The 27,051-nt window shown below is 47.5% G+C and overlaps 1 protein-coding gene across 1 annotated transcript in view; it reads left to right on the top strand.

Annotated features, from left to right (window-relative positions):
• The first annotated feature begins 201 nt into the window (after positions 1–201).
• KLF5 (KLF transcription factor 5) overlaps positions 202–27,051 on the top strand; it is a 33,833-nt gene continuing 6,983 nt past the window's right edge. Inside the window, exons 1-3 of the mRNA XM_069640651.1 lie at positions 202–532; positions 5,475–6,336; positions 8,797–8,856. Coding sequence (XP_069496752.1) covers positions 296–532; positions 5,475–6,336; positions 8,797–8,856 — 1,159 coding nt within the window. The 5' untranslated portion in view covers positions 202–295. The remainder of the gene's footprint in view (positions 533–5,474; positions 6,337–8,796; positions 8,857–27,051) is intronic.

Raw genomic sequence — 27,051 nt, 5'->3', positions numbered from 1 at the left:
CCTCAGTCCGGTCAGACCCTGTCTTCGGTCTGAGCCAATGCTCGGGCATCCGAGGCAATGCTCGGGGCAGGGCCTGGGCGGGTCCGGTTGCCTGGCGCCGGTCCCGCCCTCCGCCCCCTCGCTCAGCCTGCCATTGGCGGCCGGGGCTGCCGATCAGCGCCCGCGGGGGCTCCGCCCGGTTTCGCCTAAGAGTTAGGAGAAGCGAGCCGGGCCCGGGCAGGAGAAGAAGAGACAGTCTTGGGCCGAGGAGCAGGTACTGAGCCCCGCCGCCCGCACCGCACCCACCCACCCCGCCATGGCCACCAGCGCCGTGCTCAGCATGTCTGCCCGCCTGGGCCCCCCGCTACACCAGCAGCAGCAGCGCCTCTACCAGGGCATGGCCCCGCTGCCGCAGGAGGAGCCGCCCGTCTTCGCCCAGCTGAAGCCCGTGGCGCCCGGCGCCCGTGGGGGCGGGCTCGCGCTCTACGGGGAAGACCCTCTGAAGGGTGGCTCCGGAGGAGGCGGCAGGTTGCTGCCCGAGGACATGGTGCAGGTAGGCGAGCATGGGAGCGGGCTGCAGGGCAGGTGTGTGAGCATGCCAGGCTTGGCTTATTTCCTGCGGTGTGAAATCTTGCAGCTGGGGTGGATCGCCCGCAGGAGGGGTACCTTGCACCCCCGTGATGCATGTGACAGGAGCTCCTGTAAACCTTCTTCTCCCCTCCAGACCAGACTTTGAGCGCGGAAAGGGGGGAGGCTACTCCGCGGCCCATCCCACTGGTGCGCCGTGGGCATCTCCCGACGCTGGCAGGGCCGCTCCCCGCAGCCAGGGGTGATGCCTGATTCCACAGGTGTGCCCGTGCACAGCGCCGCTGCCCCTCTCAGGATGCGCCGGTGTGGCCCCCACTGGGGGATTTGTTTTTTCATATTCCGCACCTTTATCGAGGGTCCTTAGAATTTCCACTAAATTACATTTTACCGGATGTAGTCATGTGTTTTGTCTAAATGTGGTGGCCAGTACCACTCGCGAGAGAAACCCGGGCTCTATTGCCCACCGTGTTTCACTTTGGGGGGTCGTGGCCCCAGACTTGATGGCATTGCGAAGAGGGGGCTGCACCTGGCCGAACCCCACCTCAGTTGACGCGCCAACCATCTCGGGCTGCGGGCGTCCGAATAGTGCAGTACTGCGGGCGACCACACGGCGTTCAACCGCACCTTGCCATAATCCTCTCCAGAATACACACTGACTGGATGGGAGCACTTTTTGCGTGGCTTGGTTCCACGGTGGTGTGTGTGTGCGGTTGGCATAGAGGCATAATTGGATGATGCTGGTGGCTGTGTCCCAGCACGCCGGGGCAGTAAGCTTTCTAAAGTTCTCTTGCTTCTGTGGGACAGGGGCAGTGGTGCTGCAGGGGTAATGTGGTTGCTTTGGCGTGTTCTCTGTGCGGCGATGCCTTTGTTGTTTGGTTGTGCCGAAATGGGTTGCTGTGTGGCGGTGCTGGAGCAGCGCGCTTGCTGTAGCCTTCTTCTGCCTGACTTTTTTGGGCAAATGGGTACTCTAGTTGGCTGTGGAAGTTGTGGTGCTCTACGGGGACTGTAATTACCCAGCCTGACCCGTGGTGTTCTAATGCCCGTTGGTACTGCTGTTGGCTCCGCGGCCTGGCTGCAGCACTGCTGCTTTCCTTGGCAGCAGGCTCCGGGCAGTGTTGAAAGCTGCAGCTGGCCTCTGCATCGTGCGCGGCCGAGCTACGGAGCAACTGCCGCCCTCACCCACGCGCAGGAGTCACGCATCCCAGAAAAAGCCTCGCCGGGACTTTCAGCGGAACTCAGAGAGGTCCACATGGCCGCAACAGCTGGAAGAGCTAAAACCAGCAAACGGCTAACCACAGCCTCCACTTTCCATTTCTGTATTTTATACCACCCGGGCGCTGAACGTTTAATGTTTATTTTTAGTGCAACATTCAGTGTTGATGCGGATATGTGATACGTCCATTTGATCCAAATGCTATATACACATTCACTGTGGGGCACGCGCACGTTTGCTTCCCTTTGATTTTGAAACTTGCGCCTCTTTTTTTTTTTAAAGTCATCAATTTTACCTGTATGGACATTTTATTTGTGAAAGTCAACATGGGAGTCGCCCACTTTCTGGAGGCAGAGATCTGAGTTCCGATCCCGAGTTCCTCAATGTATTTATTTATTTTATGTACTGTGCATTTGCAAGGCACTTATACATCAAGACATTGTGCTTCAAAGCGCCACAATGAGCCACGTTGTGTGATCGTGGGCACGCCAATCATCTCGCCCCTGCACATTAATTCCCTTCATTAAATGTCAAACTTGGGCCTAGCTTAGAAGCAGGCTAAGTGATGATATTACGCTACACAAAACGGGGCTGTTTAAAGTATCCTGGCAGCGCGTAGAAGCACCCAATTACGTTTTTGGATAAGCAGGCAAACTAGTCACTTAGCAACATGCACCCACAGATGCTTCATCTACTGCAAGTCCTTAAAACTTTGTCCTCCCTTGTTGGTTACCCCAATTCCTTTCAGACCAGCCTGGTGCACGCTATTGAGGATCCCCCTCCCCCCATTCTTGCCGTGAGCTCTCTCAGCACAATGGCTTCGGTTGGCTTGTAAAATAGGGCACTACGCATCAGTCAGAGGTTTACCAGGGGGACAAGGCCTTTTATGGCCCGCTCCTTTCTAGAAAACCAACTCCAAGTTCATTGTTGCCGGAGGCGGACTTCTTACAGGGTCAGGGGGAATGTAGCATTTGCCCACTGAGGAGGACATGGCAAATGCTTTGCTGGTGACTGTATTCGCACCGCAGCCTCTCAGCAGTGGCCTGACATTAGAGCTGCGAGGGTTCTGTTGGCCATGGGTTAAAGGAAACCGAGAGGAGCAATTCGATTGTGCTCTTCTGTAGAGCTGTCTTACTGCAGCCTCCCAATTAATGGGGTATTCTTGCAGGTTTCCCAAAGGACTGGCCCGGCTGCAACAGTTTCAGAGAAATTTAACATTGTCTTCCTCAGGCTACCTTTATTTTACTTCTACCTTTCCGGACCACTAGTGTCACATTGGGACCTGAAAGAGTTTACGTGGCACTTTGCTACTTTTCATGACAAATGGTTTACCTACTGCATACATGAGTTGTATCTTTGTGTCTAGGGTCCTTTAAAATATGTTTGTTCAGTACCATTTGGTGAAAAATACCAGGTGCGAACACTGCAGCAACTCATCAAACTTTTCCCACTTTGGTACAAAAGTTCGGCCCACGCTGGCATGTTGGGCCGTCCCTCTTGGCATTGCCCTATGTTCCAGTACAGGCTTGGAGTGGCAGCTGCGTAGGCCCCCCTTCGCCATGCTGTTGTCATACAGATGAGACAAACAACTCCTGGGGCCAGATTACAGAAACTTCGCACCAGTGCAAGTGCGAAGTTTTCACGGTATTAGCTCTAGGGCAAAGCTTGCCCTATTTTTAAAAGCAAGACAGCTATACATACGCAAAATGTATCTTTTTAGCATTAGGGCAATTTTAGTGGTGGTGCTTTTAATATGCCAAACTGCACTTTTACGTGATACGTCCATTTGACGTGATACGTGATATGTCCCAGTGTTTTTAAAAATAGGGCAAGCTTTGCCCTAGTGCTAATACCGTGCAAACCTTGCACTTGGATCAGTGCAAAGTTTCTGTAATCTGGCGCCTCTTAGTGAAGAATCTTGTATTTTACACTTTTGCGAAAGGAAATGTAACTTTTTTTTTTCATACCAGAAGATTTTGTTTTTCACTTGGTTTGTTTCATCAGCCATTTAGAGAAACCAGTTGAAAGTATGGATGATTTGGGCGATGGGGGCTAAAGCTGCTGCTGCTGGACATTGGCATTGCTTTATTTGAGGGGGTGTTTGCCAGGGATCAGCCCTGGCACTTATTTTTGAGCCCCGGCACTTATTGTCTCAGACTCACTTTAATCATGAAGTGGTGATAGTCAGTGCACCCATCAGCCACAATGAACAGGTGCGAGCTGTGTTGTAACCCCAAATATGTCAACTCTGTGGGGGGCAGCCATGGGTAGTGGGGGGCTCCCTGTAGTTTTTGGCCTCCAGACATTGTCGGCCTGGGGCGTACATTGGGCATCAATGAAAAAGTGACCGAAGTCAGGAATGGTAAGTGTTTCCTTCTGTGATGGACTGTGTCCATATTACGCAAGGGGTCGTTTTTTGGTATAAGAGTAGCAAATTGTGCATTTTATATAAAATGTGTACAGTAACATTGAACAAAAATGTGCACTGAAGTAACTGATCAAACGGGCTCACTTTGGCCAAAAAGCGGACCCACTTTGACAAACAAAATGTGCCACACTACCATTTTGGGCCTGCACTTTGGGCATTGCCCTATGGCCGCCCTACAGGCCTGTCTGGTGGGCCAGTCATCTTTTGGTGTCTTTCCACTATTCCTATTTGATGCAGTCTGTAGGATAGCTCGGGGGCAATGCGTTTGTCTTGGAAGAAAGACCACGCAGAGCAACAGAGGTTCGAATCCCGCCTGTGCTTAGGGGCTATGCTCTGGTAGTAAGTGCGTTGTAAAATAAAGGATCGCAGAGATCTGTAAACCCCTCCACATGCTCGCATGAGCGCTCCTGGGGTGACGCATTTGCTTGCAGTCAGGGTTTCACTGACTACATAAATACAACAGCGCAATAAGCAGCCCATCTTGCCCCCGTTTTTTTTCAGCCTGTCCTTCGAGCCTGTGTATTGTAGTTGATGTGCTAACCCAATCATATTGACTGGTGAAACAATGAAACCGCATTGGTTCGATGTGTGGTGCAGGGGAAATCGTGCATTTTTTATGTGTTGGCTTGCAGTGACCAAAACAAAGGGGCTTGTGAATGTTTGAGCCTTCCCGAGCCAAGCGTACGTGCCAGAATAAGTAACTGATTGGATTGTGATGCTGACAAGTGTCATTTTCAGAGGTGTTTTCCACGCTGTTTTTTTTTTTTATAATGCACCATTCAGGTGCACCAACAAAGGCCGCTGATACAATGCACCGGCTGAGATGGCTTCTATGAGGCAATCTTGGTAATTGGCGGCAGTTTGGCAGTTACTTGCAGTGCTTTGTGTTTGTGTGTGTATAATTATTCAGTGGATCATCCAGACTGTTTTGGCTGCTTGCTGGCAGAGAACAAGTTGTGTCCGTTAGCGTGCTGGAGGCGTCTTTCTATGAAAGGGTTTGGGATTTGCCTGCGGGACACCCTCTTGGGTGGGTTGCAGAGATTACCGGACAGGTCAAATTTGAGAAACACACTTTCTTTCAGCATGTGTAATAATGCTGTAACAGCATCCTTTCTTTCTGATTGTTATGCACTTGCACACTGTGTTGCTCATTGGTACAGTTATCTTTAAGTGTGGAGTGTTTTTGTTTGTTTTTTGTTTTGCCATGCTGTTCTGGTAGAGTTGTGATGGTTAACAAACTGTGCCTTCTCTTTTTATACTCTTTAGACCCGATGTGAAATGGAGAAGTATCTGTTACCCCAGCCTCCCCCAGCTCCGATAATCTCTGAGCAGAAAAAATACCGAAGAGACAGTGCCTCCGGCATCGACCAGTTCTTCAGCGATGGTGATGGGTTGCCTTACAGCATCAACATGAATGTCTTCCTGCCCGACATCACGCACCTGAGAACCGGCCTCTACAAAAGCCAGAGACCGACAGTCACCCACATCAAGATTGAGCCAGATGCCATTTTCAGCCAGAACGATACAGCCCCTACCCATGCACTGCCAGAGTTCACCAGCATATTCAGCTCCCACCAGAATGCCGATGTCAACAGTGTGTTTATCAAACAGGAGCTCCCCTCGCCGGAGCTTCATCTCCCCATCAACCCCCAGCAGGGCCAGCTCTATCAGCTCCTGAGCTCCCCGGACATGGACATGGCTAACCCCGCATCTCAAGCTGCTGCAATGAACACTCTTAACGTGTCCTTGAACAATGCAATCGCAGAGTTCAACAACACGCTCAGCCCACCTGCTCCCCAGCAGCCCACAATGAAACAGTTCCAGGGCATGAGCCCCTGCTCGTATGCTATGCCCAACCAGTTCCTTCAGCCGCAGCAGGAGGCCGTCTACTTCCCTCCTTCACCCCCAAGCTCTGAGCCTGGCAGCCCGGACAGACAAGCTGAGCTCTTGCAGACCTTGAACCCTCCCCCATCCTACGCGGCCACCATTGCATCCAAGATGGCCATTCACAATCCTACGTTACCAGCAGCATTGCCTGTCCCTTCCCAGACTTTGCAGCCAGTGAAGTACAACCGGAGGAGCAACCCTGACCTGGAGAAGAGACGGATACATTATTGCGATTATCCAGGTGAGCCTGTCTCTGCTGCAGACATGTTTTCTGGGCCTGAGGCCTTTGAGAAAAACCCAATGGCAATTCTGACTCAAAGGTCATTGTGGACACATTCCAAAGGGTGGCTGCCTACAGGAGAACATGAACAAGAAGTTAGTCAGGGAGGCAATTTCATTTCAGTTAAAAACAGCAGAACATCAGCGTGACTCTTCTCTAGTATTCGTGTATCTTCTTTGGTGTAGCATTGCAGAAAGTACATAATAGTCAGAGTTGTAGCCAGGATTATGTAACAAGTGGGGCAGCAGCTAATGTAATTGGGCCCACCTCAGTGACATGAACCCCTGTAAATGCCCAGACAGTGCTGCTGGGGGGGCATTTACAGATGTTTGGTGTGCCTTGCCCACTCAGGCCATACCCTGCCTACGCCTCCGGAGTTGGTGCAGATTTACATTTCATGTTCATGGCAGTCCCCGGCTCTTTTATCATTGTATTGTTTAATGTGATAGATTACCCTCCCCCAACCTCAACCCTACCCGGATTTCTTTCAGTATTTTCTAATGATTGCCCGATGACATTAGTGGTTTGCTCTCTTGCATATCATTTTGAAAATTGAATTAGCTTTTCTATGGAGTACTGTGCATATGTGTAAGCTAGATGTCTTATTTGGCATGGCAGCCACTCTTCTTAGCTCATGCCAGAGATCCCCACGCGCTCCCTGTTTTTTGTGTTTGCCTAGTTTGTTTTCCTTCCGTGCAACATCCAATAAAATTCCCTAGTCAGGATCATCATCGCCCTTCAGGAGACTGTACCCGGCCACTTAGTAACATCCAGTGACGAGACCTATATCCACCACTCCTGCACATCATATGAATCTGAAGAACCCCCGAACCCCCTGCCTTTGGACAAGAACGCGTTCTGCAGAGGTCTAAACGACAGGAGGGCGTTTCGCATGTTGGAATCTCATTCTGATTTTTTGTGTGTGTGGTTGATTAGTAAATGACATGTTATTAACAATGGTAGTTTAGGCCATTGTTTTATGCAACTTAAATCCGTTTGCCCCGATCCTCCCCACACAACCACCAGAGCACAAATCCCACGCTCTGCTGATTGCTTCACACATTGCAGGGCGTGTGCATATCGTGTGCTTATCAAACGAGGTACGTGACCAGGCACGACACCTGCTAAATGAGGAAACTATATGAACGTGGGCGATGTGCCAGTGACTACCCATAGCATTTCTCCAGGGAGCTCTGCCTACCTATCTTAATGCCTTTAATTGGGTGATGGATCTTACTAGTTGAGGTGTTGAGGTGATTTCAGTACAGTGGTTGGCAGCGCAGAGGCTCTGCATACTCACATCATTATGGCTGGGCTACACATATTCAGCTGCTTAACAACCTTTGGCTCTCCAAATGTTTTGGACTACAACTCCCATCCGACGTAGTTAGCATATTAAATGGTGAGGGAGAATGGGTGTTGTAGTCCAAAACACCTGGAGAGCTGCAGATTGCAGGCCCCTGAATAGCTAGTCTTATTTGGCCGATGCCAGTGGAGTTGAGTTTGCCATAACCATTTTGAAAATCTTTTTAGTTCCTTTTTTTCCTTTGACAATTGGCACTTTTAGTGGCTCGTCCGCATTTTTTTTTCTCTTGTGGAAAAATTGTACATCCAACTTTAGCATTATCTTGAGGTTTTCCAAATCATTTCCAGTCTGCCAAGTGGGAACATTCGCCCTTCTAATGAATGCCATGTCTGTTTCCAGTTCTGTAACCAACACAGGAAGCAGACCATTTGGCAGCTTCCAAAACATGATGTTCGCACCATGTGACAATTTAACGCACAAAAACATCTGTAATGTGATCATGTTGACAGTAGCTGTTTTGCGGGCTGGTGCAGGTGTAGTAGGTCCACGCTGAAAGAAACATGTCACTTACACAGACCAGGGAAGTCCCCATGACTATAGGTCCAAGCCCCGCTGTGGCGGGTGTGCCTGGTGAGCTACACACGGTGTCTTCTTGGTACAGTTGCTCACGTGTTTTTTGGGGGGTACTTGACATGAGCTGCCATATACAAAACCCCAGTTGCATTTTGGAAAAATTAATTAATATCCAGTGGATATTTGTATTTAATCTGTACAGCCCCCATTATATTGTTTTTAATGGTCTGGCATAACCCAGTATTCAAAACTCCACATTCTGCGACAGGCTCCAGTAGAGCCGTCCGCCACTGGTTAGCTGGGGTTTCGATCAGGGAACAGGCACGTGGGAGGGATCCCCCTTACAGTCGAGCCTGTTGGTAATGTGTGCTGTCATGGTTAACCCGGAGCATGTAATCTCACCGGAAAATCCTGGCAACGTTCTGATCCAAATGCTTGGAAATGAGTTTCCCTAAATGTCGCTGTACGTGCCTTTTTGTTTATCCCCCAGAAGCCTGCCTTTTAACCATACTTCTATTAATTTTTGCCATGTTTATTTTCAGGATGCACAAAAGTCTACACAAAGTCATCTCACTTAAAAGCTCACCTGAGAACACACACCGGTACGTATACTTTTTTTCCCCTTTGCTCGCTTTTCGAGTTTTGTAAATATCATCCAGGATAAACCTCCATTTCTAAAGTTGGGACTTTCTTTTATCTGTGTGTCTCCCTTTTGCTCACGGACCGTTAATGGTCTAATTTTGCAGGTTGGTCTTTGTACCCGGTGACAGTTTAGTTAAATCACCTGGCCTCTTTACGCTGCGGCCTAATCCCCCCCATTTATCTTGAGGACGCTTGTGTTTGGCCTTGCTTTATATGCCTTCACGACTGTAAAGGGGGGGTTGCCTTCCAGAGGGGGATAATACTCCCAGAATACATTATTCGCTTAGCAGAACTGACATGTTGTTTCTACTGGGCTATTGAAGCACTATGGCTGTTTGGATAGTGAACTAAAGCTGAGAAACTATTCCTCAACAAAGAGAGTAATCAGCTTGTTATGGCTTTACCTGTTCAGGTCTGCTGCTCTCTGCCCTCCTTCCCCCGCCTCCTCCAATGTACCCCCAACCCCCACCAAGTAATAATGAACTGGAAAGAGTTTTTGGAAAATGAAAATACCTCTCAAACTTCAGAGTATTTTTACGTTATTTTTTCTTTGAAAGCAAACCATGTGTTTTATTTTTTAATGTATTATTTGACTTTTGTTTCTTCTTGATTTAAAAACCAAGCACACTTAAAAAAAAAATAAGAAATCCTTTGGCAAGGTTGCCCGGTAACCCGAAACGCGTAGGGTTGTGATGACATTACCATGAGACCCTGCTCTGATGTTAATATGTATCCTGGACATGTCTAAACTGCAGCGAAGACGGGAATGTGTGTGGGTGTGTACATGTGGGTATAAATATATATTGAACTTGCCTACTGCATGCTAATAATTCCGTTAGCCTGACCCGGTCAACGACCAGTAGTTTCTTTTGCAAATGTGTAATACACAAGTGGAAACAATTGTGAGGGAACTCGGTCTACTGGAGCGTAGATCATTTAGAAACTAAATGATCTACGCTCCAGTAGACCCGAGTTCCCTCACAATCTGATGCTGTATCTTTCTTTGTAGTAAGTAACTTTATTTTTTTGCCGCGTAAGTGGCGTCATCAGTATGACTGAAACCCATTTGTGTAAAGCCATGGGAGGGTGTACCTAAATATTCTTGCTAGTAAGTTTTTCTAAAATTCACATATTCAGATAGTGAAAGTTAATATTAGTAAAAGGCTGATTTAAAGAAAAAATATCCCTTGCATAAGAAATTGAGATGTTACCATTTGAACTCTAGCTGTTGCTGACTGGTAGTGCTGCACCCATCTCCACCATCAAGTTTTGATTTATTGTTACTGATTAACATAAGAGGAACAATACATATGCTTACACATGTGTGTGCGAGAGGTTGGGATTACTTTTAAGAAAGTGTGTTATTTTTAACTTTGGAACTATAGTTAAGAAAGAAATAATGATTTGCCACTGACTGAATTCGACCACTGAACGTATCTTTAGGTACACTGTTTGGTACAGCACTCCGTAAGGATCAGTTGGAATTAGATTGTTCCACTGCACCTGCAGTGCAGGGAGCCCCATTACGCTTTGATACATTTGCCCATGCGCACATTACCGTGTAAAAACAAGCAACGCGTCTGCAAGAGAGCCATGGGGCCTGGCAACGTTTTCGAAAATGACTGATAACTGAATCCAAAGACCCTTTGTCGACATGTAGTTTCCATTTGCCTCTTCATTTTTTTGTCTGGGCCAATGAAGGTGCCAGTGGACCTCGACGCCTTCCTTGACACGTGTGTGTTGTGAAGCCAAGGGTGGGCATGTTGTTGTTTCTTCACGTGAAACGGCAGTTGCAGTGGCGGGAAGGCTGCCTGGCCGCGTTACGAGCACTGCATGGCACCACCTCGCCGGGCTCCGAGGAAAGACACAACAAAACTTTGCTAACATAAGCAATGATCTAACCGTGCGCTGCGCCGTCTCCATGGCGACCAGGCCTTGCATTCGGCAGTTTGAATGGATTGTTGGATTTGTGTAAAGCAACTGAATATCTCGAGGCTATAGGTTACTATGGAAATTTCATTTTGATAAATGAGCCGGTTATCTCTGTAACAGCCCCAGTAAAAAAGAAAAGGGTTTGAACAAAGGTCGTGTCGGCGCAGTATGAACAGAGCAGGCACGTTGTAAACAGGCTGGCTTTGGAACGGGCACGCCATGCTAGCTTTCCTGCTAATGCCCTGTCTGTACAGAGACAGGCCTCGTACGAGTTGTACCTGGGCGCCCTTGCAAGGCAAACGAGCTTGTAAAATATTATTGTAAACAGGGAGGTGCATTTAAAAAAAAAAGCCGAAATCAAATGTGCGTAGGTTGCAACCTCTATATAATCGGGTCCCGCCGTTTCTTTACCTTAATGCTGTGCTCCTGCCTGTTTCATGGATCACCGTGGCCTGGAGTGTTGTTCATGCTTTGCCTGCTGACCCAGTAGCTTTCTAGTGGTCAAAACGTAGCTGGGTATCGCTGGTCTGTCACTTACTTGCGAGATTTGGGGCCAAATTCACGAAGACGTTACACAGAGAAACTCTGACTTGCACCTGGGGAGGAAGCGTTATGCCATTCACCAAAGAAGTTACACGGAGTAACTTTGACAAACCCCAGATTTACTCGTAGTAAACCAGGTGTAAGTCAGAGTTACTGCGTGGGTAGGTCTCCAGCGGTAGGTCATCCCGTGAAACGTGAATTTGGCCCACTGTCTGACTCATAAATTCGCCTCTAAATACTCACAATAATGGGCAACATTGTTCAAAAGCTCCCACGACACCTCCATTTTCGATTGCCTAAATTCAAACTACTATTGTGTTTGTTGTGTCCTTTATTCCACCTAAAATAATACAACATCTTTTGGTTTAATGTCATCAGTGCAAGGGTGAGCAAGCTTTTTGGAAGGCAGCATAGTATGTGGCGGCAGTTGCACAGTAAAAAGAAAAAAAAAGACATGCTATAAAAGCTTGTCAGGCGTAAATTAAAGTTCTGATTTGTGTTTCTGTACTGGTGGAAAAGAGAGGACTGTCAATCCTGCTTGTCTTGTTCTGTGAAGTCGCTTGGGAACTGGGAATGCTGTGTGGAAAGGCAGAGACTGCAATTCATTTACTGCAGGTGATGACCTCTGAACTCTGAGGAATTGGCCTGGGGGTTCTTGTACTTTGTGCAGTGCCGCCCTCAGTATTGCCCCCAGACCCCATGCACCGTGCGTTCTGAAGAGCGAATCCCATCTACTGTGGATTTGCGAGCAGCTTTGCATGAGGTTCTCCTTTGCATGGAGGGGTGCAATGGCAAATGTCGTGCAATAAACATTTCATACTGAGCCTCATATTTGTGGTTCTTCTGGCCACAGGTAGAATGGCATCGAAGGGCATCTGATTTCCAGACAAGTTGGTGCCTCTGAAAAGCCGTAGGCATCAGACTGGTGCCAACGTTTTTTTTCTCCAGAAGCCATTAATGTGTGGAGAAAGGAGGGACAGTCCCCCCCCGTCCCCCAGGCAAAGCAACCTGCCCCAGCTCCATCTACAAGTAGAGCAAAGCAGACCTTAAAATTGGAGCATAAAGATTTATAACACTTGTATCTATTTTTCCTTATGCATTTCCGGTTGTGATCTTTGACCTTTTCGTTTAATTTCTGATCCGTTCCAAGGTCAGCAACTGCATGTTAGTCATGTCGAAAGCTGCTCTGACCACCCTACAGTGTTTAAAACATGCACAACAAACTATATCCCCAATGACGTTAAGCTTACTAAAAAGTATATTTTATGTGGCTTTCCCCACAAAAATGTTGCCCATTTCTGGGGACACGCTGGTATCAATTTAATAATTTTCCAAACATCTATTAAGGTTTGTTAACAATGTTATATCCAGGTGCCTAGGACCAGCAACCATTGTTACAATAAGGCGTGATTCTGGAAGGGCACCCATTATTTATATAGATATTTAACTCGTGTGAGTGATTTACACCCCCGCCCCCACCCCATTACCAGTGAAGCTTGTAAAGCAATTTTAATCCAGAGTTCTGGTATTTGCCTTTTTGGCGCTCTGTTGTTCACACGCTAGAGCACACTGTTGTCTTTTAAAGTCTTGTTACATATAGAATTTCTGTGCACCCATTGGTATATGCATTCTAGTAGGATGTTCCTACTTTTAGATATTGTATGTTGTTCCTCTGTCATCAGAGAAGTGAGGGTTCCATAGTGGGACACTGTTAGGGTGGTCATGCCATTTTACTGGCACCCCTCTTTCATGTGTCCTGGCTGCAGTTCCCTCAAGTATTTAACCCGTGTTCTCCTCCCTGGACAGAGGACTCCATTGAAACGGGCACATTATTCTCCCAAAGCGTAGTCCTTGCCTGCTCCCTCTAGCGAAACTCTGTTGCCGGGCATCTGAAAGTTGTCCTCACAGTCGTCCAGTGTCATTGTTTTGAGAGCAACTGGAAACATGCAATATGTATGTACTATGAACTGAAATCCATCGCACCAGCTGCTCTGGTAAACTAGGCACACACCCAATCCTTAATTTATGGATTTGAATAAAAAACTCACACACTCTCATTCACATACATCCCCTTTCATTACAATCCTGTGCAACAAACAGATGAAACATGTGTTGTAAATGATCTGCTTGATAGTATAGAGGCTATTTAAAATCTGTATATACTAGCGAGGAAGCCTGTTTACACCGCTAAAGTACTGGCCTAATATATTTCCTAAGGCAACCGTTCCCTCTAGCAATGACAACAGGTAAAGCAGGCAGTCTCTACTGTGCATGACTGCATCGGACAAACATACATCTGGCCTTTTATTATAATGTATGATTTTTATTAAACGGTTCATACATGAGGGGTAGGAGAGCTGCATAGTTTGTGACTACTACTTCGCGTGAGTTATGGCTTGTAACCCACCCTCATGGCTAGCAAGAGTAAAGTCTGTACCTCTGGACCTTCAGGTTGTGTTACGTTCTGTTACTGGGATTTGTAGTCCCCTTACATTCAGCGCATTGACCTTTTACCCTTGGTACCAACTTCCTTGACAATGTTTCATACTGTTGTACAACTGGTCACCCAGTTGTTTCAGGTGTTTACAAGCCCCCCACATGTGAAGGGGTCCGGTCACAGTTGTAGAAGTGCAATTTTCTTGTAGGAAGTAAGACTCTGGCTTTGGATGTCTGTAAGTGTGGCCAAAATGTGGCGACAAAAAGTTAGTAAGGGCCAATGAGTGCTACCCAGGATGCAGCAATTTGGTCAGCTGGAGGATTGGACGGGCCTTCTGATTGCGTAGCAGACATTCTAGCCCCCACACAACTCTTCCTTTGACTAACCCGTGTTTCGCTTCCCTTAGTGCCCGGCTCTTGATAGTGCTGCTTTGCTGGGCATTTAATGGGTTTTTACCAGATTCGTGTGGGGATTTGCCACAACTAGGCTTTAGTCCTGCACAAGCTATGTGCATTGATTTGCAAGCAGAATGTGCTTTTAAATGCCGATTTCAAAGAAAGGCCACCGAAGGCACAGACTGAACAAAATGCTGTTTTTTTTAAATAGGTAGAATCCTCCAATGTCGCTAAAATTCTGTGACCTGAAACAAGTGAAACGTGCTAGTGATTGTAAAAAGAGCCAACATTTGCGTGCAAACATTTACCCATGCAATGTTTTTTTTGTAATTGGCTTGGGCTACATAAGTTCTAAAAGCAGTCGACTGCTTGAAGGATGAGACGCATTGTCCTGGCTCTGCTTTCTCAGACTGCTTTCCTAAACTCAACAAATTGGTGCAAAACACGATTTGACTTTAAGAAACCACAGCACTTTTTGGCGGCTAGTGTTATCGGTGTGTACCGAATGTTGGTCCAACACCTGTACCGACTTTGTTTTCTAACGTGGTTTTCGGAGCTATTTCTGAATTCTGCAGATGTGGTTTGCACCCGCTGCAGCCTTGTGTTGCTCTAGACGTTTTACTTGATGGAATAGAAGACCTTTATAATCTTAAATGCCATCGGCTGGATGGAACAGTCCATACAATGAAGTCTACGTTTAATGAAAAGACACAATGCAGGTAACTTTAACCAGGCTTCTGATATCTCTTCTGCTGCCTTGGGGCGAGGATTTCAGACCTGTTTATCTGGTTGAACCCGCTTCCTAGGAATAGTAGGTACATTTTCTCGCTAATCTTGGGTTTTTAGAAAATGCCCTTTTAAGCACCTGTTCATGATGGCCCTCCTCAATCTGTCATTTGGAAATAAATAGTGCCTCGGGCAAAGGTTGTCTGCACCAAGAAGTCAAAATAGACGTCTATAGCTTTTCTTTGTGATGGAAAATCCCTGGTTTTCGGGGTGTTTATTTAGGGTATTTTCCCCCTTTTAAAAGCTTTTGAGCGAGTTTAATTGTTTTGTCTGCAAGAAAGCATACGAGCGCAGATGCTGTTACTGGTGGCTGGGTATGGCAAAGGTGTTTTCTCATCAAGGAAACCCCTGCAGGCTTGTTTGGCAAGGTGATTACAGACTACTGAGGCTCCCACAAACCTAATGCCCTGGAAAAGTGGATCTGGAAAATTCATTAAGGGGACTTGTGGTATTTAAGACTTGAAATTCGTTTTTCGAAAAAAAGTAAATGAAAAATTCAAGTGGCAATACATTCGTCCATCAACAGTGCGCCTCACGGGGACAGGGTTTGGGGGCGGGGGCTCTGTGCCGATTATTCCCAGGTGAACCTTGCGCTAGCTGAAGTGGGGCTCTATCGCTGCAACGCCAAGAAAAAGCTGTCCGGCTAGGAAGGCTGCTGGGAGAGCCAGAATGTGGAGGTCTGCACGAAGTTGGGCCTAACAATCGGCCTTACAAATGGACGTGAATATCCACTCCAGACTAATCACACTCCGATTTTGCGTTCGCTTTGGGTCCTGGGGCCTGGGCACGCGCCTTGTGGTAGTCTGATGCTTGCTTTGTTAACCGTGACTTTGTGAAACTTGCTTTTTTCTTGCAGTGTCTTAAAGTGATCAGAAGCAGTTGGAAGGCACCATGCGGGCGCTATTAAACACCAAAACAAATTAACCCATTGAAACACAGGGCTGCTGTAGGAACACGTTTATTTATTTTTAAACCGGCAGCATTGTTAAACATGTCATGGTTTCCTGAAAAATGTAGCGGATTTTCTATTTACAACACAAATGGACAACACACTTATTTTTTGATTGAGTTGTGCATGATTGCATTGCAGACCCAGCTGGTTTCCTAGGCTTGCTTGGCGTGAGGGTGATTGCCAATGCTTGATATGAGTACATCCTACTTTGGAAACTCCAAAAAGGGGATATTTGGAGAAAAACGTCGACAGTTTTGTTTGCTACTTGAGTGTTCCTAACACAAATGGCATTTGTATCGGGGTGGGGACTAGGAAAATCACACAACCCTAAAACAATACGAACCAGTTGGGGAGTGCGCCAGAACTATCTCTATTTTTTATAAAAATGTATTTTATTTTGGTGAGCTGCGTAATCCGGAGCGCTGTACAATAGAAGTGAAACACAGACGAGACTACTTATTGGTGAGTAGGAAGTCGAAACATACAAATGGGGACCAAGTATATTGCCAGTATACTTATTTACTCCATGTAAATGAGTTCACTGGCTTACAGTACTGTACAGTTATTTACATTTGGTGACGGGGAAGATGACATGCGCGGTAGGTTATGTGGGTGGGATTATGAGTTGAGTTAGTGCATGTAACATGGCATGCACAGTAGGTTATGTGGATGGGATTATGAGTTGAGTCACTGCATGTAACATGGCATGCACAGTAGGTTATGTGGGTGGGATTATGAGTTGAGTCAGTGCATGTAACATGACATGCGCGGTAGGTTATGTGGGTGGGATTATGAGTTGAGTCAGTGCATGTTACATAGTATGCGCGGTAGGTTATGTGGGTGGGATTATGAGTTGAGTCAGTGAATGTAAGAAAGGGGTTGAGGGTGTGCGGAGTAAGGGTATATTTGAATGCTGGTGATGTTCTTGATGTCAGGAGGGAAGGCGTTCCACTGTTGGGGGACAAGGAGGGTGAAAGAGTGGTAGCGACAGGCACCACATACTACAATGCTTGTAGTTGCTGGCTTACTAGGGTAATCGTACTCCATGTTGTTTTTCATAGCTGTGTTTGCAACCATCCACATTTTAAGTAATCTCTTCCTTTTAACTGCGGCCCAGTGTTTGTTGATGCAAATGTTTTGATATTTTTCTTAAATTTGAGCGAGGCCAGCAATGGAAAATATTGGCAAGTAGGCCTTTTATTTTTTTAGGGGTTGATCTCTAGGGCCCCAGATGGTTAATTTATATTTCAAATGCATTAGTAAATGTACATATTGCTCGATCTGGGACATCTTTCCCGCAGAGCAATTGTGGTGGAGGTCTTCGGCATGCCACACAGTACCCTGGCTCCAGAAGTGATAAGGTGGGGGAGCGGTGTGTGTGTGTGCGCGCGGGGCAGGTCTTTGGGAGGAGGGCTGGTGCCGGAAGTTGCTCATAGGATGGGACAAGCAATGCAGGAGCCCCAAAACAGCTAAGTGGCCTGGTGTGAGGGTAGAGGGGAGACAGCGGGTGATTTTGGGCAGGAAAGGGGGGACTCCCCCTTTGCATGGAACATCCAGGAGGCGCAGCGGGAGAGCTCAGCTCCTTCTTTCACGTAACCTTGAAACATGAAGAGGGAAGAGCGAGGGTAAGGGTCAATGCTCCAAATGTGGCACGCTAAACGCCCTTGCGGCAATTTATTGTGCGGCCATGACATAGAACTGCTCGGTCTTGCTTTGGTTTTAGATTTCCAAAGGATTCCTTTGCAGAGGCATGGGTTTTATTTTCATGAAGTTCTGTGATTCTTCCGTGAAGGAAGTTACATGAAATGACCCAGCGGTATTGTTTCAACTCTGATTGCAATATTGGACTACTAGCCTTGCGATTGAGAAGAACAAGGGCTGAACCCAGCATGTATATGATTTATAAAGTGCAACCCTGGCTCGGAAGCAAAGGTGTGCTTTATGTAAGGTATGCACCCAGGGTGTTTGTTACTAGTAGCGCGCAGGGGTAGCGGAGGAGCTGGGATTGCTAGGGATGGCAGAGAAGTGGGGGTGGGACAGTCTAAAGGGGAGGAAGTAGGGTTGAGAGTGTAACGATCAACGATTGGTGATTGGTACACACACTACCTAGCATTCCTTTGGTTTTGTGAGTGTCAGAAAAGTGTGCACTCATCGCCTCCATCTTCATAGCTGTAATGTCCTTTCCTCTATGATTTCAAGTTAAAATAAAAAGGAGGGTGTCTCTTCAGGGAGTTTGCCGACATGCACCACCACCAAAGTGGGTGCAGATGCAGACTACCCGGGTCTGTGATTTTCATGAACTCTCAGAAAGACTAGTCACTCTCTAATTTACTTAAATGTACTGCAGAAGTCCTGTCTGATTATCGGTTAGAGTAATGTGACCATTTTTCAATGTGATTTGAGGTTTTTACCAATTTCCAGGAAATGTAGGTTTGCCTGATTGTAATGGGATACTTGTCCTAACTGGGCATGTATGCACTCGGTTGCTTCCTTTTTCCAGCACTGAAGTGGACTTATTCCGCAACGCTTTGTACATTTGCATTGTGACGTCAAATCAGCACTTTCGTAAGAGTACGCCTGGTAGCCTACGTTTAAAACGTTTATCGGTCTAGTTTAAAACCATATCTGTTGGTCAGACGCACGATCCGAAGAGGCAGAGATCAAAAATTCTGTGTAGGGCGGAGCCAAATAATGTCACACGTGCAACTTGACGCATACAAGTGGAGTTCACCACTGTCTCACTGCAGCTTCATCCATCTTAGAATTGACTGCCTGTATAATCTAAAAAGTTCTGATTTCTTGTACTGTATTAGCCAATGTGAAATAAAGAGTGTTGCGTCAAAAAAGTCAACAAAATGGCGGTACCTCAGTTAGGCTTAACTATCCCGAATACCATGCCCCTTGGAGAGGTGTCTGCTCTCTCTCCCTCTGTAAGGAGGTCAGAGATGTACATGTGTACTACATTGAACGTCCGCATCGCGTGAGGCACTTTGCTCAAATCCATGTTCCAGGATTGGTTGATTTTATGCAGAGGATGAGTCTTCCATTGACCTCCATGTGGAGGGACCCCGTATGTGCCCCTATGAATGTTTACAGGCCTCAAGCAGTGTTTCCCAACAAATACGGTCCTGATTCCCAAAGCATTTTTCAAGGGGGGTGTCCCACTGAAAAACGCTTTGAGAATCAGACCCAATAAGCGTCATAACGGGGTAATTATTTCGCGCGCAGTAAACAGTAGGTAAAATGAGAATGAGGACCATTGACTTGGAGATATGTTAGCAGCCTGTCCACCATCCTGGATTCCAACTTGTGGCCTGGGGTTGGAACTCTGATGTTACCATGAGAGTCTGAACACGTGATTGGGGTCGGGAATGTAATTATAGTGTGCCTCCACATGAAACAAAGTCGACGTCACGTCAACGTGTAGGCTTGCGTAAGAACAGGTTTGTCCCTCCATGTAAGCTGCCATACGGAGTACTTTAGGTTTTGCCATTGTGTGCAACAGGACTTAACAATAGCAACTCCATTGTTTTTGAAGGGCCCCCGGGCACTTTGATCAGTGTCCACCGAGAGGAGACAGGCCAACCTTGATACAAATGTCAGGGCTTGTCCGTTTGGAGAGAAATGTACGTTCTACCCCTGAGACATCTTGAGCTAGCTTTGGCAGAAAAGCCTGGATGGGTACCACTTGTTTCCCTGATACAACTGCTTAGTGTCTGGAAATGAACACAATACCTACATCCAGCGTCGAAGCACAAGCACTGTTCATTTCATAAGTACTACATCCTATGGTGAGTACCAGGACTTGTCCATTGGAAGTAAGTTTCCTGAGAAATGCTTCTGCTTCGATTTTTGAAAAGAAGAAAGGCCATATGCGGAGACCACAGCCAGGGCCTCATTACAGTAAGAGGACTGTCCACCAGTGGGGACAATGTTTCTTGTTTTTTTAGCATCCCCTTCCGTTTTCTTTCTTTATTTTATTTATTTTGACATTTGTATAGCGCACCTAACCCGGAGGTATCTATGCGCTGTTCTTAACAGTAAAAAACATCCAGGTTACAAGGTTACTTACGCAAGTCGGCGTGACAATCAGAGGTACAAGAGTTACAAGGTTACAATGTTACATATGTACATATAGGAGAACTTTACAGCCTCCATATTAAATAACGGTATTGATTTTAGTTATTAACATGGTGTCGATAACTGAAGGGAGTTATTTTAGTAGCTCCTGTGAGAAGAGCCATGTTTACAGAAGGTCCAGTACGAGGCTTCCGACCTTAATGTGGCTGGTAAAATGTTCCAATGTTTAGCAGCTACCACAGGGAATTAATTTCTACCCGGTGCTGCATTGGGTTTGCAGGCAATATTGATAACTGTGAACAGTTTGACTTGTGTACAACACTCCACCAACCAACCTACCTGCTTGTACATGAAGTGTCTAGATGTGGTCCCTGGTAGGCGCACACACTGGCGAATCCCTGGAGTGCCCGCTACGGCTGAGGACATCCACAAGATAAGACCCGATTGAGTCGTTTGTCAGATTGGTGATTCTCTTCCAACCACGGCCACTTTATGCTGTGGTCGGTGCTTGGTGCTAGTTTTGGCGGTGGCCTGCACTATCTGCAACGGTCTCTGTTGGTGGGGATTTCCTACCAGCGGCGAAGACTGTTCAGCTCAGAATTGATGTGCTGGGTGGAGTTTTCAATCTAATAGTATCCAGGGTTACCACAAGGCACAATACCACAGGGCATTGAAGGTATCCAGTGATATAATCGCTGGAAATAACATCATGGGTGACTCCATATTTTTTTAAAGGCACAATCCAGTACTTTCCGCCACTATTCTAGGACTGGAGTTTGTTTATATAATTGCACCAGTGCTGAAATATGTTGGGGAGGGTGTTTAGTGCCTTTAAAAAAAAATCAAGTCACCCTCAATGTTATTTCCAGCGATTATCACATACAACTGGCATTGAATAGTGTCATAAAGCACCTGTGCATATTGCCTGGATAAGTGATATAAGCCAGTGTTGTGATTATATTGATGAATTTGCAGGGCTGGGGTTTCAGTGCACCCTTCATAACCTCTGTCACTCACATCGTAGAATGAGACGCGTTTTCAGTGGCAGTAATTATGCGGATGGGCAACCTCCAGAGGCCCGTGCTACCTCCGTGGCAGAGATGGGCGGGGTGTTTGCTAGACACTGCACGCAGCCGGATAGTGAGCACATTGAACTCCCTTTCCCACCAGGAGAATGTTTTCCCTAAAAATCCTTTGCAACACTTCATCGAAGAATACTGCCCATCCGCATCTTGCTTAAAGATGCTGTGTGCACGTCTGGGCGCTTGGCTGTCTCCTGTCATGGGTGTAGATGGTGTACTTGATTTGGTAGTCCATTTGTGGATCCGTCAACCTGTTGCTGTGGTGCACCTGTAAGAATGCTTCACGTTTTAGAGGGACAGAGCATGGACAACCACTGCACCAGAACTCAATTTCCATGTACTCTTCACCCAGAAGCAATTCTCCTATTTCCGGTTATGCCACAGAGCGGCAGACAACGCACTTCAGTATTTGAGTTCCAAGTTCCACCCCTTGAACAGTTTGTTGATCTGCTTTGGCTGATGATGCTTCTAGAAAAGTCAGGAGCATGACTCCGTGCAGGAGGTCTACTACTATGTGTAAATCTCAGCTCTTCTTTCCACTCACATGTGCACCTAAGGTTGTGGGAAGGGTGCCCAATGATGTTTGGGCATCTCTACCCACATATCACAGATGGTATTTTGGATAAGTGTCTTGACAGCTAAACCTTTGCTCTCTTCTGGACACGGCAATGTTTCTATTGGAGAGCACCGCTGCTCTCGCTTCCATTTATTTTTCTAAAGTTCGATAAGGCAGGATCTGCAACCTTTGCCTCACCAGATGTTTTGGGCTACAGCTTCCATGAGCCCTAGCCAGCATGATCAATGGTGAGGGATCATGGGATTTGCAGTCCGCATCATCTGGGCAGCCACAGGTTGCAGACCCCTGCCATAAGGTCTTTCAGTTTAGAGAACAATCCCAATATGGGAGTAACAGCTAACTTGAGAATATGTTTGGTTGCCATGGTTTTCTTCCAAGTTAACTGTTCTCAAATGTTCATATTTGTTTAAAGACGTTTTCGGGTGTTCTTCGTTTGAGAGACAGGGCTGTGCTTTGTGAATACCTGTCACGCCTATGTGCTGAATTGGGAAACCCCAATGAGAGTAGGCCTGGCTTAAGTGCAAAAGTTATGGGCAGCCTGTGTTCTATTCTCTGCATTTCCCACTATACCAAAGGCTGTGATCCGAGGAAAAACCGCTTCCTTGGCAGTGCACTTTTCAGTATCCTCCTCTGGAACGCTTGGCAGCGCTTGGAACCCTAGTGACGTGAAGCGTTCAGCGCTGAACGGCAAACTGGGCATTTCACCACCGCAGTCCAGGCGTGTGACTGACTGTCAGGGGGTTTGCTTTGTTGTACATACCGAGTGCAGATGGTTGGATGGCCGCGTGCCACCGGGGATTCCTGCAGTAATACGCCGATTCCAGCGCACTGTTCATTTTTGTTTACATCACAGTCAGTCTAAAAATGACATCTTCCCTGGAAAGGTGTGCTCCAGCGCACCAAGCGAACGGGCAGAGTTGCTTCAATTGTACACCCTATTTTGGCAGTGGGACGCCTTGTTTTCTTGTTGTTTATGTTTTCACAGTGCACGCCTCTTCTTGCTGCGTGTATTTTCTTTCATCCGTGTGCAGAGAAAGGCGATCCAGCCGTTCAGCTGTCACGCGATCCGGTGTTTGGGGCGCGCTTAAAGAGCGACGATTCCTACAAGATGGCAACGCGGGCTCGCAGTGCACACACCGCCACTGCTCGACAGCAGGAGGCTCACAAATATTTAATGCTCACATTACGTCACGGCGGTATCGACCGGGACCCGCTGCAGCGCGTGCGCGAACCTGTAGGGTTTGGCTGCGCGCGAGTGCGCGGCGACGTTCACAATGGTGGGCTTATTTGTTTGTTTAGCTTGGCTTGTTCCCCCCCCCCCACGCTCCCCCGACCCCTCCCCATGCAAAGGTCCGTGCTGTTCAACAGGTTTAAAAAAAAATGTTGCTCTCTCTCTCGGGACGTTTTTTTTTTCTTTTTCTTTTGTTTTAGAGTATGCATGAGTGGGTATGTTTTGGTGGTTTAGATATATGGGTACATTTAAAAAAAGTCTCAAACATTTTCCGTTTTGGTGGGTGTGGGAAATTAAATACAGGGGGCGTTGAAGAATCTCTCTGTTTTTAAAGAAAAAACAAAAGGCTGTAAACTTTTTTTGTGTGTTAACTGGTTTCTTGTCAACAGTGTTGTTTATCTGTCACCGCGTGGATTACACGCCGGCCCCAGGACGTCTGATTCCTGATAAGGCACCTGTTGACCTGGGAGACTGGCTTGTATAGCTCGGTTTTGGAGATTGTGTTGGGGGGTGACAGGGGGCGTCTGGTAGTTTTTGTTGAAAACATGACTACGTTTCATTCTGCCTCTTTATCTCTCGTCCGAAAAAGAGAGTGGGCCTCCCTCGCGGGTGCCTTGTAGTCTTTTTGGCAACGGGTTGGATGCCAGGGGACGTGCTGCGGCCTGTTTGCCCGCGGCCCAGAACGGACTCTCTGGTGAAAGATGACAAACCTTTTGAGTCATTTCCGAAAAAAAAAAGAAACCTTGGACTGACACCCGGTAGCAATTGCGGTGTAGGGGGGGAAAGACAGAGCTGGAGCTAAAGCCCGCTAGTGTTGTACAAGCAAAAGGCATGGCCGGACTAGATAGGTCAGGCTGACCCGATGCCGCCAATGTGTGAATATCTGTGTACAGAGAACTTCAGTGTCCATGCATCCTGGTAGCCTGTGGGCCTGAATTATTGATAACCCGCCGCCACAAACAACTCCAATTAAAGGCACAGCAATACGTCCATGCTTAGGAAGTGTGAGGTTTTCTGGAGTCTAGTTTCCTTCTTGGCTTTTAATGTTATGGAAGTTCCCCAAGACCAGTTGTTAGAAAAGTGGAGCTGTGAACTGCTTTTGTGAAAATAGCTCTCTGTAGTCACACCGCTACAGGGGGTTTAGGGCTGGATAACCCAACAGATCACGACAGGCATGGGGTGTGTGTAGGAGGGTGCACTGTCACTGCCAGAGAGCAGCACCAGATAAAATGTAACTTTTTTCGGTGGAGGGTCCCTAATCACATTTTGCGATTGTGGACCCCTCAACTGCTCTGCTGTGATATGATATGGCATTTCTAGAGCTGTGCCCCTTGCATATGAAAGCAGACAAGGATCCCCCAAAGATTTGTACCAGACATCTCACATTAGCATCTTCGTCAATTTTCAGCCACATGCTAGTTCTATTAAATCTGCATTCTAAACTTTTTTGGGACGGTAAATCCACTCTGCTCTTAACCCCGGCTATGCCTCAAACCTAAATGCTATCACCATCCAAATTGTTCTACCCTTGCAATTGTCTTCCTTGCAATATTCAATCGTTTGGGGGCCTTGCCTCGAGAGGTCCAGAGTGGCACGGCCACACAACATTTGGCTGGGGGGTGAGGAGGGGTCTCTGGGACTCACGGGGGAGGGGCATAGGATGTATTGCTTCTCTTCCATATAGTACGACGTGTGTGTGTGTGTGTGTGTACACCAGCGGTGTAGCTTGGTTTGTAAAAGATCCGGGCCCACGTTAATGTCGGGACTCGGGGCTAGCTACCGTTTTATTGTGGCCCCCGAGCTTCTATCCAGGGTTACAACCAAAAGACCCGGGGCTGTAGCCCCCGTCCATCACCCCTAGCGACGCCTCTGTTGTGTACACGCCTGGAGGCAAAGCAATACCACATTTCTTTAGGTTTATATGTTAATCCTAAGGGCACTCAAAGGGTTACCGGATATGATGCACGCCCCTGATATGCAACATGCACCTCAGCAGATAATTGTGGGTGCTGCTGCCCATTTCCACCCCTTTGCTGGCCTTACCCCCTTTTGGGTAGCAGTTTTTTTAGCCAACCGCTTTACATGCCCTTGCGCAGCATGCTACGCTTACATGCCCTTGAGCAGCATGCTACGCTTACATGCCCTTGCGCAGCATGCTACGCTTACATGCCCTCGAGCAGCATGCTACGCTTATATGCCCTTGTGCAGCATGCTACGCTTACATGCCCTTGCGCAGCATGCTACGCTTACATGCCCTCGCGCAGCATGCTACGATTACATGCCCTCGTGCAGCATGCTACGATTACATGCCCTCGAGCAGCATGCTACGCTTATATGCCCTCGTGCAGCATGCTACGCTTATATGCCCTCGTGCAGCATGCTACGCTTACATGCCCTTGTGCAGCAGGCTACGCTTACATGCCTTCACACAGCAGGCTACGCTTACATGCCCTCGAGCAGCAGGCTCTGCTTACATGCCCATACGCAGCAGGCTATGCTTACATGCTACGCTGACATGCCCTCGCGCAGCATGCCACGCTTACATGCCGTCACGCAGCATGCTACGCTTACATGCCGTCGCGCAGCATGCTACGCTTACATGCCCTCGCACAGCAGGGTACGCTTACATGCCCTCGCGCAGCAGGGTACGCTTAAATGCCCTTGAGCAGCATGCTACGCTTGCATGCCCTCGCGCAGCATGCTACGCTTACATGCTCTCGAGCAGCAGACTAAGCTTACAAGCCCATACGCAGCATGCTCCGCTTACATGCCCTCGTGTAGCATGCTACGCTTAAATGCCCTTGAGCAGCATGCTACGCTTACATGCCCTTGAGCAGCATGCTACGCTTACATGCCCTTGAGCAGCAGGCTACGCTTACATGCCCATATGCAGCAGGCTATGCTTACATGCCCTCGCGCAGCATGCTACGCTTACATGCCCTCGTGCAGCATGCTACGCTTGCATGCCCCCGAGCAACATGCTATGCTTACATGCTCATACGCAGCAGGCTACGCTTACATGCCCTCGCGCAGCATGCTACGCTTACATGCCCTCGTGCAGCATGCTACGCTTTCATGCCCTCGAGCAACATGCTATGCTTACAAATCACAAATAAATGCCTATTTTGCGCACGTTTAATTTGTGCTTCCGTGAGAATTCCAGTAGTAATGCACGCAAACTGCCTGCCAAAAATGCGGGCCCATGTGCATGCGAGTAACCCCAGAATTTGTGCATGATGTGTTCAGGGCAGGCTGGGCCCGCTGATGCGGAGGATCAGACTAGACCCATCCCCTGCGCGCATCAGAGTGATTTGATGAAGGCAAGTATAGCAGAGTGTATGGGACGCTGCTAGAAGCGGATCAATGGGAAGTCGCGATTGCGCAGAACCAACTCATGGGGGTTGCATTTTCTGCCCCTTCTGAGTAAAAATAAATGCTGGAGAATATGGCAAACGGTCCGGGAAATTCGCCGGATGGACGTGAGCCGCCCGCGCCGGCTGAGTGAGATTTGCAGAGGGGTGCTGCATTGCCCCAGAAGCGCAGCGCAGCGCGCGCTATTTCTGGCTGCAGAAGAAAGGCCCGGGCTGGGCTGGTCGGCTACTAATCGCTACCAGCTTCTTCCACGGGGTTCTCCCCGCACAGCCTGGGCGTTTCTCACACATGCAGCTTTCCCTCCAAGCTGCAGCGGAGGACTCCGATGCTTTCCCAGCAAACGGAGGCTGTTCCTATCATTTATCACGTAGTCATTGTTGAGCCACTGTTGCTTCTTTTTTTTGTGTGAAAACCCAACATGTTTGGACTTCATTGGATGTCTGTCCTGCGGAGACAACAGACCAGAATTGCACCTGTGTGATTGCTACATTTCAAGGGTATACAGGCTTTCTGTAGTCTTTTTTTCTTTGCTTTATTTTTTCACGATTTTTCCAATTCTCCTTTTTTTGCAGTAACATGTAATTGAACATGATTTCCTAACCATTAATCTAGTTGCCCAGTTACCGTAGGATTAAGTGTCCTTTTTTCTAGGTTTCTCTAGAAGTACATGGCGGCCGCCAGTACATAGCCCTGGTGAAGAGTAGTTTTGTTTTTTTCGCTTTAGCAAGTCTGTAACTAGCTGCAGGCCATGTGCAGTGGACTGCCCCC

Source organism: Ambystoma mexicanum, chromosome 7q (assembly GCF_040938575.1).
Source record: "Ambystoma mexicanum isolate Mex_15411 chromosome 7q, UKY_AmexF1_1, whole genome shotgun sequence".
NCBI lineage: Eukaryota > Metazoa > Chordata > Amphibia > Caudata > Ambystomatidae > Ambystoma > Ambystoma mexicanum.
Note: the sequence above shows the minus strand (reverse complement) of the source record. Positions and strands in the feature narration are given on the sequence as shown.